Genomic DNA, 14,891 nt, shown 5'->3' on the forward strand with positions numbered 1-14,891 from the left:
ATGTAGTTATTTCAAGTTTTTTATATTTGCTGAGATTTTTTTGTGTTCCCGCATGTAGCCTGTTTTAGAGAAAGTTCTGTGGCTCCTGAGTAGATGGTCTGGTCTTCGGTGGACTGCACTGCAGACATCTGTGAGGCCCGTTTGCTGTGTGATGTCACTCGGTTCCTGTGCTTCTCTGTTTGTCTCTTGTCCTGACGGCCAGGATGCTGGAGGAAGCAGTGTACTGAAATCACCTACTGTTACTGACTTAGGGTTAATCTGTATCTTGAAGTCCAATAGTATGCTTTTAAAGAAATGGGGTGTGCGAGGGTTTGGCACATACGTGTTTAGGATTATAATATCTTCTTGGCTAATTGGTCCCCTGACCAGAATGAAGTATTCTTCTTTAGTTCTTTGAACTTGTTTTGACTAAAAGTCTATTTTGTCACATATTAGGCTAACGATGCTCATTCCCTGGGTCCCCCGACCCCAGCCTTTCACTCTAATGTGATACCTGTCCTTACAGGCAAAAGAGTCCTATAGACAACAGAGATGCGGATTTTGTTTCTCATTCCATTTATCTAACCTTTATCTTTTGATTAGAGGATTAAGCCATTAATATTCAAAAGTTATTATTGAAAAGTGTGTGCTGATAACTATTATTTTGTTGCCTTTTGCTGTTTGTGTTGTTTGTCTTGTTTCATATTTCAATAATTATAACTTCATTTGTTTTCTTTCTATAGTCTTTTGGTCCCACCCCTAGATGAAGCTCTACAGGAAATTAATGGTTACTGAGAGCAGGAGAATCAGTTTTCTCCAGGGACGAGCCTTTTGATAGGTTATCCTATCCCAAGTAGTCCTTAAACACATGTACATATGAGCAATACCACATAGACTCAGCATATTTATGTATCTAAATATCAATAATAATTATGAAAGACGATACCATGAGTCCAAGAAGAAGGGCGTATAAAGAGAGTTGGAGCAGGGAGAGAAGTAGTGGAACTTATGTGAACATGGCACTCGTGTGAAATCCTAAAGAAAATTAAATAAGAGTAAAAAGAAAAAACATTTCAAGAGTGCCAGGTATTATTAAAAAAAACAAAAGAACCAGGGGCTGGAGAGATGGCTCAGAGGTTAAGAGCATTGCCTGCTCTTCCAAAGGTCCTGAGTTCAATTCCCAGCAACCACATGGTGGCTCACAACCATCTGTAATGAGGTCTGGTGCCCTCTTCTGGCCTGCAGGAGTACACACAGACAGATTATTGTATACATAATAAATAAATATTTAAACAAATAAAAGAACCAGTTAGAAAATGAGCAAAAGGCATTCATAGGTATTTCATACAAGAAAATATACAGGTAAAAATTCATATGTGGAAAGATTTTCAACTTCATTAGACATTTGGAACACACAGATGGTACTAACATTGGTCCTCTATCTGAATGTCATAGGAGCTAGAGCAAGATGGCAGCTCAGTCAAATCCTCTAATGATGATATTACCATAGACACACCCCCTTCAAATAGCTATTCACTTACAGGAGCTAAGAAGGCCAGGTAAGAGACCATACTACCTGGCTTTAGTAGCATAATAAGGAAGGATGTAGTGAAGAAGCAGGAAGAAAAGAGTTGCCGTCCTTCAACTCCAAGGAGCATGGAGAGAGTAAGGACTTAGACTTCAAATCTATTACCAAGTCTGCCAGGGGGAATCCAATGCCAAGCAGAGTCCCATCAGCCCTGTCCCCAGGCCAGCATTCATGACTGAGCCACTGGAACTATGTTAACTGGCTGAAGGATTTCCTCTGCCATCGCTCTCCCAATGTTGGGTAGCAGAGAAGAAAGCAAGATTCTCCTGTCTGGGACAGAGCACAAAAGCTGCCACAGGGCGTTTGCTCCTCTGGAGAAGACCGTGTCAGGTAGAAACGAGCATCAGGAAGGAGACCCGAGAGTCGGTAGCACGGACTCAAGTTTCGGCTTAGACCATCAGCAGCCTGGGGTTGGGCTTGTCCCTGTGGCTCTGAGACCCAAGTACATCAGCCTTGGCAACCAAGAGATTTTCTGTAATACCTATTCCCAAACCTTGGGCAGCACAAGTGTACCTGGCTAGTGCTCGCAGATGGAGCCTTTAGAATTTCCCTACATCTGTACCCCAATGGGACAGATTTGTCTTTTAGCTCCATTCCCCAGCAGCTGTAATGCAGGCCTAGGATACACCCCTGAAGCTTTGCAGGTCCTTATGGAAGACTCAGCTGTGACTTAGATAGCATCGCTGGTGGCAGGGCGATGTAGAGGGTCCATCTGCGAGTACTGGGACAGAGATAGCTGTACTGCCAGAGTGAGCCACCAAGGCTGGGTCACAGCTGGGAATGAGTACATTAGCACTACCCCAGCCTTGGGTAGCAGGAGTATGCTGGGGAAGAGGATGGGGGATAAGCATAGGACTTTGCCTTGGAGGTCAGTCCTGGGTGTATGAACCTAACTCTGGGCAGAACCTAACAGCTCCTGTCCTCTGGCCTGCCTGAACAGCCCTGGTTTATGGTCTTCTGCCCAGTGTCACCTGGATGGCTGCAGCAGTCTCCAGCCGTGAGCTGGCAGTGACAGTCGACAACAATGTGGCCTCAGTTCTTGGCGTCTGCCAGAGGCCAAGTGTGACAGTGTCACAGCTTTGATGACTCTACATAGGGACAGCATAGAAGCTGGGGGCTGGCCCATCTACAGTGCTTCTAGCCAGAGTGGGCAGAGCCCTGCAGTGTCTAAATATCTGCTGGTGACCGTGGGTGAGGTCTGGGGACTGGTAGAGCTCGAGGCGAGGTTTGGGAGGACGGATGAGCCTTTATAGCTACTTCTCTAGTTCATGCTTTGAACAGAGGACCGTCTGGGGATTTGAGGTGAGTAAGCCTGGGAGTGGATCGCCCTCTAGTGCTGGAGTAGTGGCAGTACTCTAGCATGATCCCAGCATGCATGGTTGCAGGAATTAGTGTAGACTCAGATAAAATGCACAACCTCCTTAGAATTCCTAGAAGAGCAAGCACAAAGCCAACGGCAGAAACCGAGGCAAATATGTCACATGCTCGTAGGCATCAAGAACATTCAAGAACATTCACTGAACTGGACCCTCACCTGGAAGCTGAAACAAGGTACAGGAGATGAACACGTTAACTAGCGTGGTCTTTGATTTAAGACATTTTAAAGAAACTCAGTGAGCTTCAAAAGAAAACAGAATGATTTAGTACTCAGAGAAACTTGACAGAGATGAAAACATTTTTTTTTTAAATAAAATAAAGCTTAGTTGAGCTGGAAAAAAACCCAATGCAGTGAGTCATCATAGTAAAATAGAGAGGGCAGAGGAGACGCAATACAGGAGAGAAGTGGTGAACTCAGAAACAGTCTATTGAAAGTCTATAGTTAGGAGGCCAGGCTAGACCCCGGGGGGGAGCATGAGCAGCAGCCTGCGGACCGTGACAACAGTGGCCTCCAGAACTCCGGACCACCGGAGCCTCAGCCTCAGGTCCGCCAACACCAGGAAGAATGGCCATCTGAGCCTTGGGCCTGTAGGCACCAGGAGGAATGGTCATCGAAGGCTCTTCTCTGCCTACACATGAAGGAGCGATCAACAGAGCCACAGCCCCCATCTACACCAATTGGAGGAAAGGGCCCCCCCCCCGAAACGCAGGCTCCATCTGTTCAGATTGGAGGAAGAGCTGGGTAGACAACAGAGTAAGAATACACTCAACAACATAAAGAACAAGACAGCACCAACCAGGAACTAGTGGTTCTACAATACCAAAGCCTGAACATCCCAGCGCAGATGAAGCAGAAGAAAATGATCTTAAAATGACCTTTATGAAGATGATTGAGGTCCTTAAAGAGAAAATGAAAAATTTCCTTAAAGAAATGGAAAAAAAGACAATCAAAAAATTGGAAGGAATCAGCAAATCCCTTAAAGAAAATCAAGAAAAAGCCATCAAACAGGTGAAAGAAATGGTTCAAGTCTTGAAAAGGGAAATAGAGGCGATAAAAACCACAAACCAAGAGAAACCTGGAAACAGAACGTCTGGGTAACGGTCAGGAACTACAGGTGCAAGCATAAACAACACAAGAGACAGAAGAGAGAATCTGAGGCATTGAAGATACAATAGAGGGAATAGATTCATCAATCAAAGAAAATGTTAAATCCAACAAATTCTTGACACAAAATATCCAGGATATTTCCTGGTCAGGGACTATGAAGACACTAAGAGACCACGATGCCAGCCCGGACTACTATATCTAGCAAAGCTTTCAATCAACATAGACAGAGAAAACAAGATATTCCATGACAAAACCAGATTTAAACAATACCTATCCACAAAGCCATCCCTACAGAAAGTATTGGAAGGAAAACTCCAACCCAAGGAAGTCAGAGATACATCCACAAAAACACAGGCAATCCATAGTTTTCATACCAGAAAATCCCAAAGAAGAGAAATGCATAGACACAGCACCACCAACCACAACAAAAACAAAAATAACAGGAACTACCAAACACTGGTCATTAATATTCCTTAATATCAATGGCTTCAATTCGCCTATAAAAAGACAGAGACTAACAGATTGAATACAAAAACAGAATTCATCCTTCTGCTGCATACAAGAAATACAACTTGACTACAAAGACAGACATTACTTCAGAGTAAAGGGTTGGGAAAAGATTTTCCAATCAAATGGACTTAAGAAACAGCTGGTATAACTATCCTAATATCTAAAAAAAAATAGACTTCAAACTAAAATTAGTCAAAAGAGATGAAGAAGGTCATTTCATATTTATCACAGGAAAAATTCATCAAGATGAAGTCTCAATATTGAATATCATTGCCCCAAATACAAGGGCACCCTCGTTTGTAAAAGAAACATTATTAAAGCTTAGATCACCTATAAAGCCCCACTCTCAACTCTAGGCAGGTCTTGCAGACACACAAGAAATAACAGAGAAATAAAGGAACTAACAGATGTTATGACTCAAATGGACTTACAGACATCTACAGAACATTTCATCCAAACACAAAAGAATATACATTCTTATCAGCACCTCATGGTTCCTTCTTCAAAATCAAATACATACTCAATAACAAAGCAAATCTCCAAAGATGCAAAAGAATTGGAATAACTCCGTGTCTTTTCGGACCATCATGACTTAAAGTTAGAATTCAACAGCAGCACTAGTTGTAGAAAGCCCAAAAACTTATGGAAACTGAGCAATGCTCAACTGAATCACCACTGGATCAAGAAAGAAATAAAGAAATTAGTAACTTTCTAAAATTCAATGAAAATGACCGCACAACATACCCAAACTTATGGGACACAATGAAAGCAGTGCTAAGAGGAAAGAAGCTGGAAAAACTCCACACTAACAAATTAACAAAACACCTGAGAGCCATAGAACAAAAAGAAGCACACTCACCCGGAAGGACTAGATGACAAGAAATAATCAAACTGAGAGTTGAAATTAACAAAATAGAAACAAAGAAAACAATACAAAGAATCAGTGAGACAAATAGTTGTTTCTTTGAGAAAATTAACAAAATATACAAACCTTTATCCAAACTAACCAAAAGACAGAGAGAGAATAAGCAAATTAACAAAATCAGAAATGAAAAGAGGGGCATAACAAAACACATAGAGAAAATCCAGAGAATCATCAGGTCATAGGTCAAAAACCTGTTCTCCACAAAACTTGAAAACTTAAAGGACATAGACAATTTTCTGGATAAGTATCACAAACTAAAATCAAGACCAGATAAGCAAATTAAATAGACCTATAACCACCAAGGAAATAGAAACAGTCATCCAAAGTCTCCCAACCAACCAACCAACCAAACAAACAAACAAAACCCAGGACCAGACGGTTTCATCACAGAATTCTACCAGATTTGCAAAGAACTAATACCAACACTTCTCAGATTGTTCCACACGATAGAAACAGAAGGAACATTGCCAAACTCTTTTTACGAGGCTACAGTTGCCCTGACACCCAAACTTCACAAAGAGAATTACAGATCAATCTCCCTCATGAACATTGATGCAAAAATACTCAGTAAAATACTGACAAACCGAATCCAAGAACACATCAGAAAAATTATCCACCATGACCAAGTAAGCTTCATCCCAGAGATGCGGGGATGGTTCAACATACAAATATCTGTCAATGTGATCCACCATATACACAAGCTGAAAAAAATAACCACATGATCATCCCATTAGATGCCGAAAAAGCCTTTGACAAAATCCAACACCCCTTTATGATAAAGGTCTTGGAAATAGCAGGGATATAAGGAACATACCTAAACATAATAAAGGCAATATACAGCAAGCCAACAGCCAACATCAAATTAAATGGAGAGAAACTCAAAGTGATCCCACTGAAATCAGGAACAAGCTATGATTGTCCGTTCTCTCTGTATCTGTTCAGTATAGTACTTGGAGTTCAAGCTAGAGCAATAAGACACCAAAAGATCAAGGGGATACAAACCAGAAAAGAAGTCAAACTTCCAGTATTTGCTGATGATATAATAGTATATATAAGTAACCCCAAAAAATTCCATCAGGGAACTCCTATAACTCATAAACACCTTTAGTAATATAGCAGGATACAAGATTAACTCAAAAAATCAGTATCCCTCCTATACAGATGATAAGCAGATTGAAAAATAAATCAGAGAAATATCACCCTTACAATAGCCACAAATATCATAAACTATCTTGGGGTAACTCTAACCAAACAAGTGAAAGACCTGTATGACAAAAACTTTAAATCTTTGAAGAAAGAAATTGAAGAAGATGTCAGAAAATGGGAAGATCTTCCATGCTCTTGGATAGGTAGGATTAACATAGTAAAAATGGCAATCTTATCAAAAGCAGTCTTTTGGTACCGAGCAAAATTATTCACAGACCTTGAAAGAACAATACTCAACTTCATATGGAAAAATAAAAACCCCAAGATAGCCAAAACAATTCTGTACAATAAAGAAACTTCTGAAGACATCCTCATTCCCGACTTCAAACTCTACTATAAAACTACAGTAATGAAAACAGCTTGATACTGAGATACAGACAGACAGGAAGACCAGTGGAATTGAATCAAAGACCAAGATATCAACCCACATACCTATGAACACCTAATTCTTGACAAAGAAGCTAAAATTATAAAATGGAAAAAAGAAAGCACCTTCAACAAATGGTGCTGGCATAACAGGATTTCAACAACATGTAGAAGAATGAAAATAGATCTATATCTATCACCATGCACAAAACTCAAGTCCAAATGAATCAAAGACCTCAGCATAAAACCAACCACACTGAACCTCATAGAAGAGAGAGTGGTAAGTACCCTTGAACTTATTGGCACAGGAGACCACTTCCTAAATGTAACACCAGTAGCACAGACACTGAGAGCAACAAATAATAAATGGGACCTTCTGAAACTGAGAAGCAAAGGACATGGTCAAAAAGACAAAATGGGTACCTACAGAAAGGGAAAAGATCATCACCAACCTCACATCTGTTTTTGCAAACTTGACATAAACCTAGACATATCTGGGAAGATGGAATCTTAATTGAGAAAATGCTTCCATAGGGTTGGCCTGGAGGCAAGTCTGTAGGGCATTTTCTTAACTAATGATTGATGTGGGAGGGCCCAGCCCAGCCCATTGTGAGTGTTTCCTTTCCTGGCCAGGTGGTCCTCATTGCATAAAAACCCACACTGAACAAACTGCGAGAAGCAAATCAGTAGACATCGCTCCGCCATGGTCATAGATGTACGTGGATCAGCTGTCCAGCTAGAAGGCATAGAATAACTGTGCTAAAAGCACCCCCAACCCCAAGTTGCTTATATGAAGAGCTCACTTTGCCTCTGAGGACACACATAGACTGAAAATTCGGTGAAGAAATGGGATAAGATATTCTATGCAAAGAGAATCCAGAAGAAATCATAAGTACCCATACTTAGATCAAACACTATGGACCTTTAAATCAGAATCAGTAAAAAAGAGGCAAGAAGGTCACTATACAATTATAGAACAGTCAATTCAGCAAGGAGCAGTCATTTAAAATATATACGACCTGATATCTCAGTACTCTAGTGACAAGACAAATGTTAGTAGCCCTAAAGGTAGAGACAGACTCCACACCAGGACAGCAAGAGGTCCAGCTTGTATTATCAGCAGTGGACAATCACCCAGAGAGAATCGATAGAGAAATGGCAGAGTCAAGTTGTGCATAGTGCCAAATGTCACTAAGAGACATCTATAGAACATGCCACCAAACAGCTTCAGAACATAAATTCTTCTCAACAACACATTCTCTGGGATAAATCATATGATAAGCCATAAAATAAGTCTCAACACACTTTTTTTAAAATTGAAATTATATCAGGTACCTTCCTTCCTTCCCTCCTTTCTTCCACAAAAATTGCAAAATATAAAATAAGCATAGAGAGGTCTGTAAGACTGGGCTGGAAGCGGAGCGTGTGTTTTGCATGTGTGAGGTCCTAGGTTCGATTCACAACACCGCACCCAAGCAGTAGCTTTGTTTCCTCCGGTGGCTGGTTCGTTATAATGGATTCAAGAGGCAGGGCCCGGATGGGTGAAGTGTTTGTTGTGTAAACATGAAGACCAAAGTTCTAATCTCCAGCACCCACATAAAAACTAGACATGGTAGCTCACCCCTGTCACCCTAGTAATGCGAAGCAGAGATAGGAAGATCCCTAAGGGTAGTCAGGCTAGTCAATTGGTGAGCTCCAGGGTTTATGAGAGACCCTATTTCAAAGAGAAAGGTGGGAAGAGACAGAGGAAGATACCTGATGTCAACCTCTGCTGGGCATGGTAATACATACTTATTATAATCACAGCCTGAAAGGCAGAGATTCAAGCCCACCTTGCAGTACACAGTAAGACCCTCTCTCAAACAAACAGTATCAAGAAAACATTACCATTCATACCAGCTGCAAAACCATAAAACACTTGGGAAAAGTTTAAAGAGGTAAAAGATCTCCACCCCCAAATCTTATAAAACATAGATGAAAAATGGAGAAAGACCCACAAAACAAACACATCCTAGATTTGTGGAATGAGTGACTCAGTGTTTTTTAAAATGTCCATTGCACTCAAAGGATTCTAGGGATTTATGGAATCCTCAGTCCACCATGACATTTTCATAGACCTAGAAAAAGGAGTTTTAATATTTATATGGGACTATAAAAATACTTAACAGTTTTGAGCAAAGCAAAGAAAAAAACCAAAGTAGAAGGAATTATACTGTCTGAATTCAAAATCATTACTAAGCTATGGTAATTAAAATAACATGGCTAGCAAGTGGTACATGGATGTGGTGGTACATGTCTTTAATCCCAAAGCTCTTGTGGCAGAGGCAGAAGGATCTCTGAGTTTGAGACCTTCCTAGTCTACATAGCAAGCTCCAAGCCAGCAGAACTACAGAGAGAGACCTTGTCTCAAAAACAACAGAAAACAAACAAAAACCCTAACAAAACAAAAACACAATACCGGCCTAACGACATATATAGAACAATAGATATATCTATACCCATGTATCTATATATCTGGTTCTCAGCAAAGGTTCTAGGAACACAGAGTGAAGGAAGGAAACCTTTCTAATAAATAGTGCTGAGAAAATTCAATGGCTACCTGCAGAAGAATAAAATAATGCCTGTATCTCACCAGTAATGAAAACCAACTCAAAATACATTAAAGCCCTAACTGTATGTAGAGTGTCTAGAGAAGCAGGTGCCATCCTGGAAAAACGTCCAGAGAAACCCAGGAAGCCCATGTGGAGACGTGTTTCATGGCCCTGAGGACCCTGCCTTACCCCCACTCCCGTTCACCTTATTCTGAGGCTGTTACTGTACCTTCTGCTTTCCTGGTATCAGGGATCTTCTGAGTAAGGAAGCTGCTCATTCAGCACCATCAATATGAACACATACACATGACAGAGCCATTCGGGGCGGGGAAATGCCGACATCTGCATAGATGCTGGCACTTAGACACCTGCTGAGACCTGAGAGAGCATAGAAGGTCTCGAAAGGCTTGAAGCCCTGAAGGGCTTTAGGGAACCATTCGTGCCTTGGTGTAGGGTTATCTTCTGCACCTCCTCTCCTCTCCCCTTCTGTCCACAGCTATGACGACGTGCCTTTCCTCATGCACGACTATGACCTGAGCAGAACAACCAACATCAGAGAGGTCCTGCCCTCGGCCGCCTTCAACCACACTGCCACCTTCAACTGGACTTTCCTGTCGACTCTAAATGCTGGCAAGTGGTTTATAAAGGTAGGACTCGTATCCTCTGGCTCTGTGGACTTGTGTGCAAGCCTCCCCTGTTCAGGTTCATCTGCTGCTCTTGGAGCATCCACTTTCCCTGCTAGTCTAGGGGCAGGGCTCACATTCTCTGGGGATGCAGTGGGTCGGACCATGATGTCGGCCTTTACTAGGAAGGCTGATGATAAACTTGTAAACTCAACCTTTACTGTTTAATCTACCCGGGCATTTCATAGTCTTTGATAGTGTGTTTGCAATGCACATTTCCTAGCTATCTTGAATATTTAACAGTCTTCATGAAGCAGACTAGGAAATATTTACTCCTCAATTCTTGCTATTTAACAAATATGTGCTAAGTATCTACTGGGTACATCTCCACTTTATCCGAGACAAAGTTTCTAATGAGAAACCTGGAAGCCACAGGGAGCCTCCCCCCGCCCCCCCCCCTCCCCCCCCCCCCCCCCCCCCCCCGCCGTCAGCACCTCCCAGGCACTAGGATTAAAGGCATGCATTGCTGTTCCCAGCTTCTGCAGAGGTCTGGGATCGGAACTCCGATCCTCAGGCTTGTGCAGCAAGCTCTTCATTGGCAAAGCCGCCCCCCCCCCCCGGTTCCTGTGATGAAAACCTGCTAATGAACTAGGGGTAGAAGATAAAGAACTAAAGAAAACCTTCAGCCAACACCACTTCCCCATCGTGAGCATGAATGATGGCCTCCGAATGGGAACAAACAACAGTACCCTCCTCCCCACTCCCAGCACCCGCACCCTGGGAAGTCTGGGCAGTGCATTTGATAAATGAAGCAAACTGTCTATTTACTACAACCCCATTCCCTGTGTCGGGGTTCAAAATAATACATTCTAGAAAGTTCCCAGAACTAATCAGTTTACTAAGGCCATGGGATATCGCACAGTAACGGGCCATCGGAACTTCCTGCTCTCAACGTCCCCTTAGTTCGGGAATATTTTAGAACAGCTTCATGAAGGAGGGAGCTTTTGGACGGGCAGAGAGCAGGATTTTAGCAGGTTGACATGATAAACAAATGAGGGGCGTAGCTAGGATTAAACCGCATGAACTCTGAAACCATAGCACATGTTGTTTCCGTCACACACAGCTGTGACAGCGGGGTAAGGCGGTATGGTCAAAAGGAGTGGATACCGAGAGTTACGGAAGACTAGGAAGGAGAGCTAAGAACATGGAGAATATCGGTACCTGTGTAAGAAGTCTAGAGTATCAAAGAAATCATTCCAAACCCTACAATCGCCAATGAAGATGTCCTTCCATTTCCCTTATAGCTCAGAGTTTGTGTGTCAGAGGGCACAGTGGGTGAGGTGGTAGTGGAGCAATATGGGGCAGAACCACAGACCAGAAAACTTGGGGGTGTTTTTGACCAAAGTCAATGGGTTTTTTTGATATTTTACTTTTAGTATAAGCCATTTTTTGGCATGAAACCTTTATCAGAGGCTGATAAAAGAAGAGCAAGCAACCAATCAATTCCATCGTTGGCTGAGTTATTGGAACTTGCAAAAAATGAAAAAAAGTTTGTAATATTTGATCTTTTCGGCCCTCCACCGAAGCATCCTTTCAGAAACACGTTTGTTCGAAGAGTGGTCAAGGTCATCCTTGACTCCAACATCGAACAGCGTCTGGTACGTCTTTCTCCCCATCCGTGGTCGGGCTTGGGCGGTGGGCAGCCTGTCTAGGAGCATAGCAGTTGAATTTAACCTACCATGCATTTCTTCTCTGCGATCTACAAGGGATTTTGCATCCGTTGGAAATAGAGATAATTGTCCGTACAGCTACAGGTGGCAAGCGGAGAGTGGCCAGGTGGGGGAAACATCGAGGCGTAGTGCACTGTTAAAGAACAGTGCAGGAGTTAGGAGCTGGCTCAGTGCACGACAAGCGTGGAGGCGGAAGTTCGGGTCTTCAGGACCCAGGTAAAAGCTGTCCAGTCCTGGCAGCCACCAGTAATTCCAGCCCTCAGGAGGCAGAGACAGGGCAGGGAAAGCTTGTTATCTGGACCAGCTGGGACTGGTGAGCACCAGGTCCAGGGAGAGCCTGTCTTACAACATCAAGTGGAAAACAGTGGGAGAAGACACCTAGTGTCAACTCTTGGCCCCTACGTGTATGCACACATATGTGCATTGCACACATGGACATCCACATACTTGTGAACTTTTGCACATGCATGCTACACATGCATACATGTGCAGGAAAAAAGAATAATGTGTATAAACCAGGCCCAGTCATACATCACTATAATTACAGCTACTCAGAATACTGAGGCAGGAGGATTGCAAGTTTAAAGCTTGCATGGACTATAGAATAAATTCAAAACCAACCATACAACTTAGCAAGCCCTTGCCTCAAAACTGAAAATTTAAAAAGAGGGCTGGGATTATAACTTAGAGCCCTTGCCTGGCATGCTCGAGACCTTGTGCTCAGTCCCTCGCTCCACACAAACAATATCGTGTATATAGTAATTCTGATGTGACTGCCCCGTGGTCACGTCAGACCTATGAGGCTTCATGACAATACAACTCTGAGGACTTTGGCTTTAAAGAATGGTCTAGAAAGACCAGTGGTTCTTAGTTGAGTAGAGATTTGCTCCTTGTTTGTTTTTTTTTTTTCTTTTAGAATCAGTCTTTTTATTTGCAAAGTTATTTTTTTTTAATCCCTTAACTTCTCAGAATACAGCAGTGCTCCGAGTTTAACAACCATGTGTCTGCAGATGAGCCGCAGCTGCCCTGGTCCAGGAAACCTAAGGAGCTCCTCTCGAGGATGGCTTTGACATCAGCAGCTGGGGAGGGCTCTTCAGTGTTCATCTCTACCAACATTATTTCTCTGTAAAGGATCTAAGCCATGGTCTCACGCATGCTGTGAAGGCGCCCTACCACTGAGCTTCATTCCTAGCCCTCCATGTTTTTGTGTGAATCTCTCTGTATGCTTGGGGCCTTGACCTTCACTGGAGGATGGGAAGGTCCTGGGAAAACTCAACTCCACAGCAGCCTTTCCCCCTTTTAAGAGTTCATTAGACGATATAACTAATTCGATTGCTTTACCAAGGGCTAGAATCCTTCTCTGCTCCCCATGCTGGAGTGGAGCTTCGCCCATTCTCCCTGGGCCGTTTGTGCCGGGACAGTTGACTGGCTGTTTCTCCTTGCAGATACTTTGGTTGCCAGGTTACGACAGAGACTATGTCAGGGTCAAGGCTCCTGGTTTCCAGCACGTGGGCCGTTTAAGAACCCTTGAGGAGCTTGCTAAAGAGAATATGACGATAATAAATGTTGACTATAAGAGGCTGTTCTACCGGGGGATGAGGTAAGTGTTTGACCGCCCCTCCCTGGCGTGCATCGTTGCTGACATTTACAAAATATTGCTTCTACCCAAGTTACTTGTAGTAGTAATAGTAGATGTTTTTTCTATTTCAACTCTTTAGGGGAGCCCACCATCTAGCTCCCAAATGGATCACCCAGAGGCTTGCTTATTCTTACTTACAAATACCCAGCCTTAGCCTGGTTTGTTGCTTGCCAGCTTTTGCTTAACTTCAATTATCCCATCTACCCTTTGCCTCTGGGATTTTCCTGTTCTCTTACTTCTGCAAATCTTAGGCTTACTCCATGGATTGCTGTGTAGCTGGATGGCTGGCCCCTGATGTCCTCCTCCTTCTCGGGCTGCTTCTTTCTCCTCCCAGATTTCTCCTACTATATATTCTCTCTGCCTGCCATCCACACCTATCCTCTCTCCTGCTTTACTACTGGTCGTTCGATCTTCATTAGACCCTCTGGTGTTCTAGACAGGCAAATTATCAGAACCTCACAGAGTTAAACCAATGCAACATAAACAGAAACAACACACCTTAACACAATCATCCGAACAGTTACTTAAAGTCCTCTTTTTGCCGTAGGATTCCTTTCTTTGGTTATCATCTTTGGATCTTCTGCTCTCTCATTTTTGCTCTCCCTCCCTTCTTTTGCCAGCAAACATTTACCACACACTCCTTCTTTGTACTCTCATTTCTCAGCCCTTAATACATATTTTAAAGATCTGTTTTATTTTATGTGTGTGTCCCTGTGTATATGTATTTGTATCACATGTGTGTAGTACCCACAGAGGCCAGAAGAGGGCATTAGATCCTCTCAAACCAGGGTTGCAGGTGTTGTGATCCTCCATGTGGGTCCTGGGATTTGAACCAGGGTCCTGTGGAAGAGCAGGCAGTGTTCTTAACAGCTGAGCCATCTTTCCAGCCTCTCCACATGTATTCTTATACATTTCACTCTGCCCTTTTGTAAGGTTAAGATTCCATATTTAAGTGAGATCATACAATATTTGTCTTTCTACCCCTGGCAGTATAGTGTTTTCCAGGTTCATCTATATTGGGGCAGATAAAAGAATTTCTCTTTTTCAGAAGTTGAGTAGTATTCCATTGTAGGTCAGCACATTCACCTGTTGGTGGCCACGTTCCCTATTATGCTGGGGTGGAGACGGGAATGTCAGCACAAGGCTCCTCTGCTACTGTCCTCCAACAGCCACTCTCTGTCCTTCCACCCTTCCCTCCCTTCCCCAAAGTCCTAACCCAGCAAGCTGCCTGTAGTGCTGTTCCTTCAGG

At 42.9% G+C, this 14,891-nt stretch overlaps 1 protein-coding gene across 1 annotated transcript in view; it reads left to right on the forward strand.

Moving 5' to 3' along the window:
• Positions 1 to 14,891, forward strand: part of Gdpd4 (glycerophosphodiester phosphodiesterase domain containing 4) — a 49,613-nt gene that overhangs the window by 23,743 nt on the left and 10,979 nt on the right. Inside the window, exons 10-12 of the mRNA XM_038313450.2 lie at positions 10,147 to 10,297; positions 11,710 to 11,931; positions 13,449 to 13,603. Of these exons, the coding sequence (XP_038169378.2) occupies positions 10,147 to 10,297; positions 11,710 to 11,931; positions 13,449 to 13,603 (528 nt within the window). The remainder of the gene's footprint in view (positions 1 to 10,146; positions 10,298 to 11,709; positions 11,932 to 13,448; positions 13,604 to 14,891) is intronic.

The sequence above is a fragment of the Arvicola amphibius genome, chromosome 12 (assembly GCF_903992535.2).
Source record: "Arvicola amphibius chromosome 12, mArvAmp1.2, whole genome shotgun sequence".
NCBI classification, from domain to species: Eukaryota; Metazoa; Chordata; class Mammalia; order Rodentia; family Cricetidae; genus Arvicola; species Arvicola amphibius.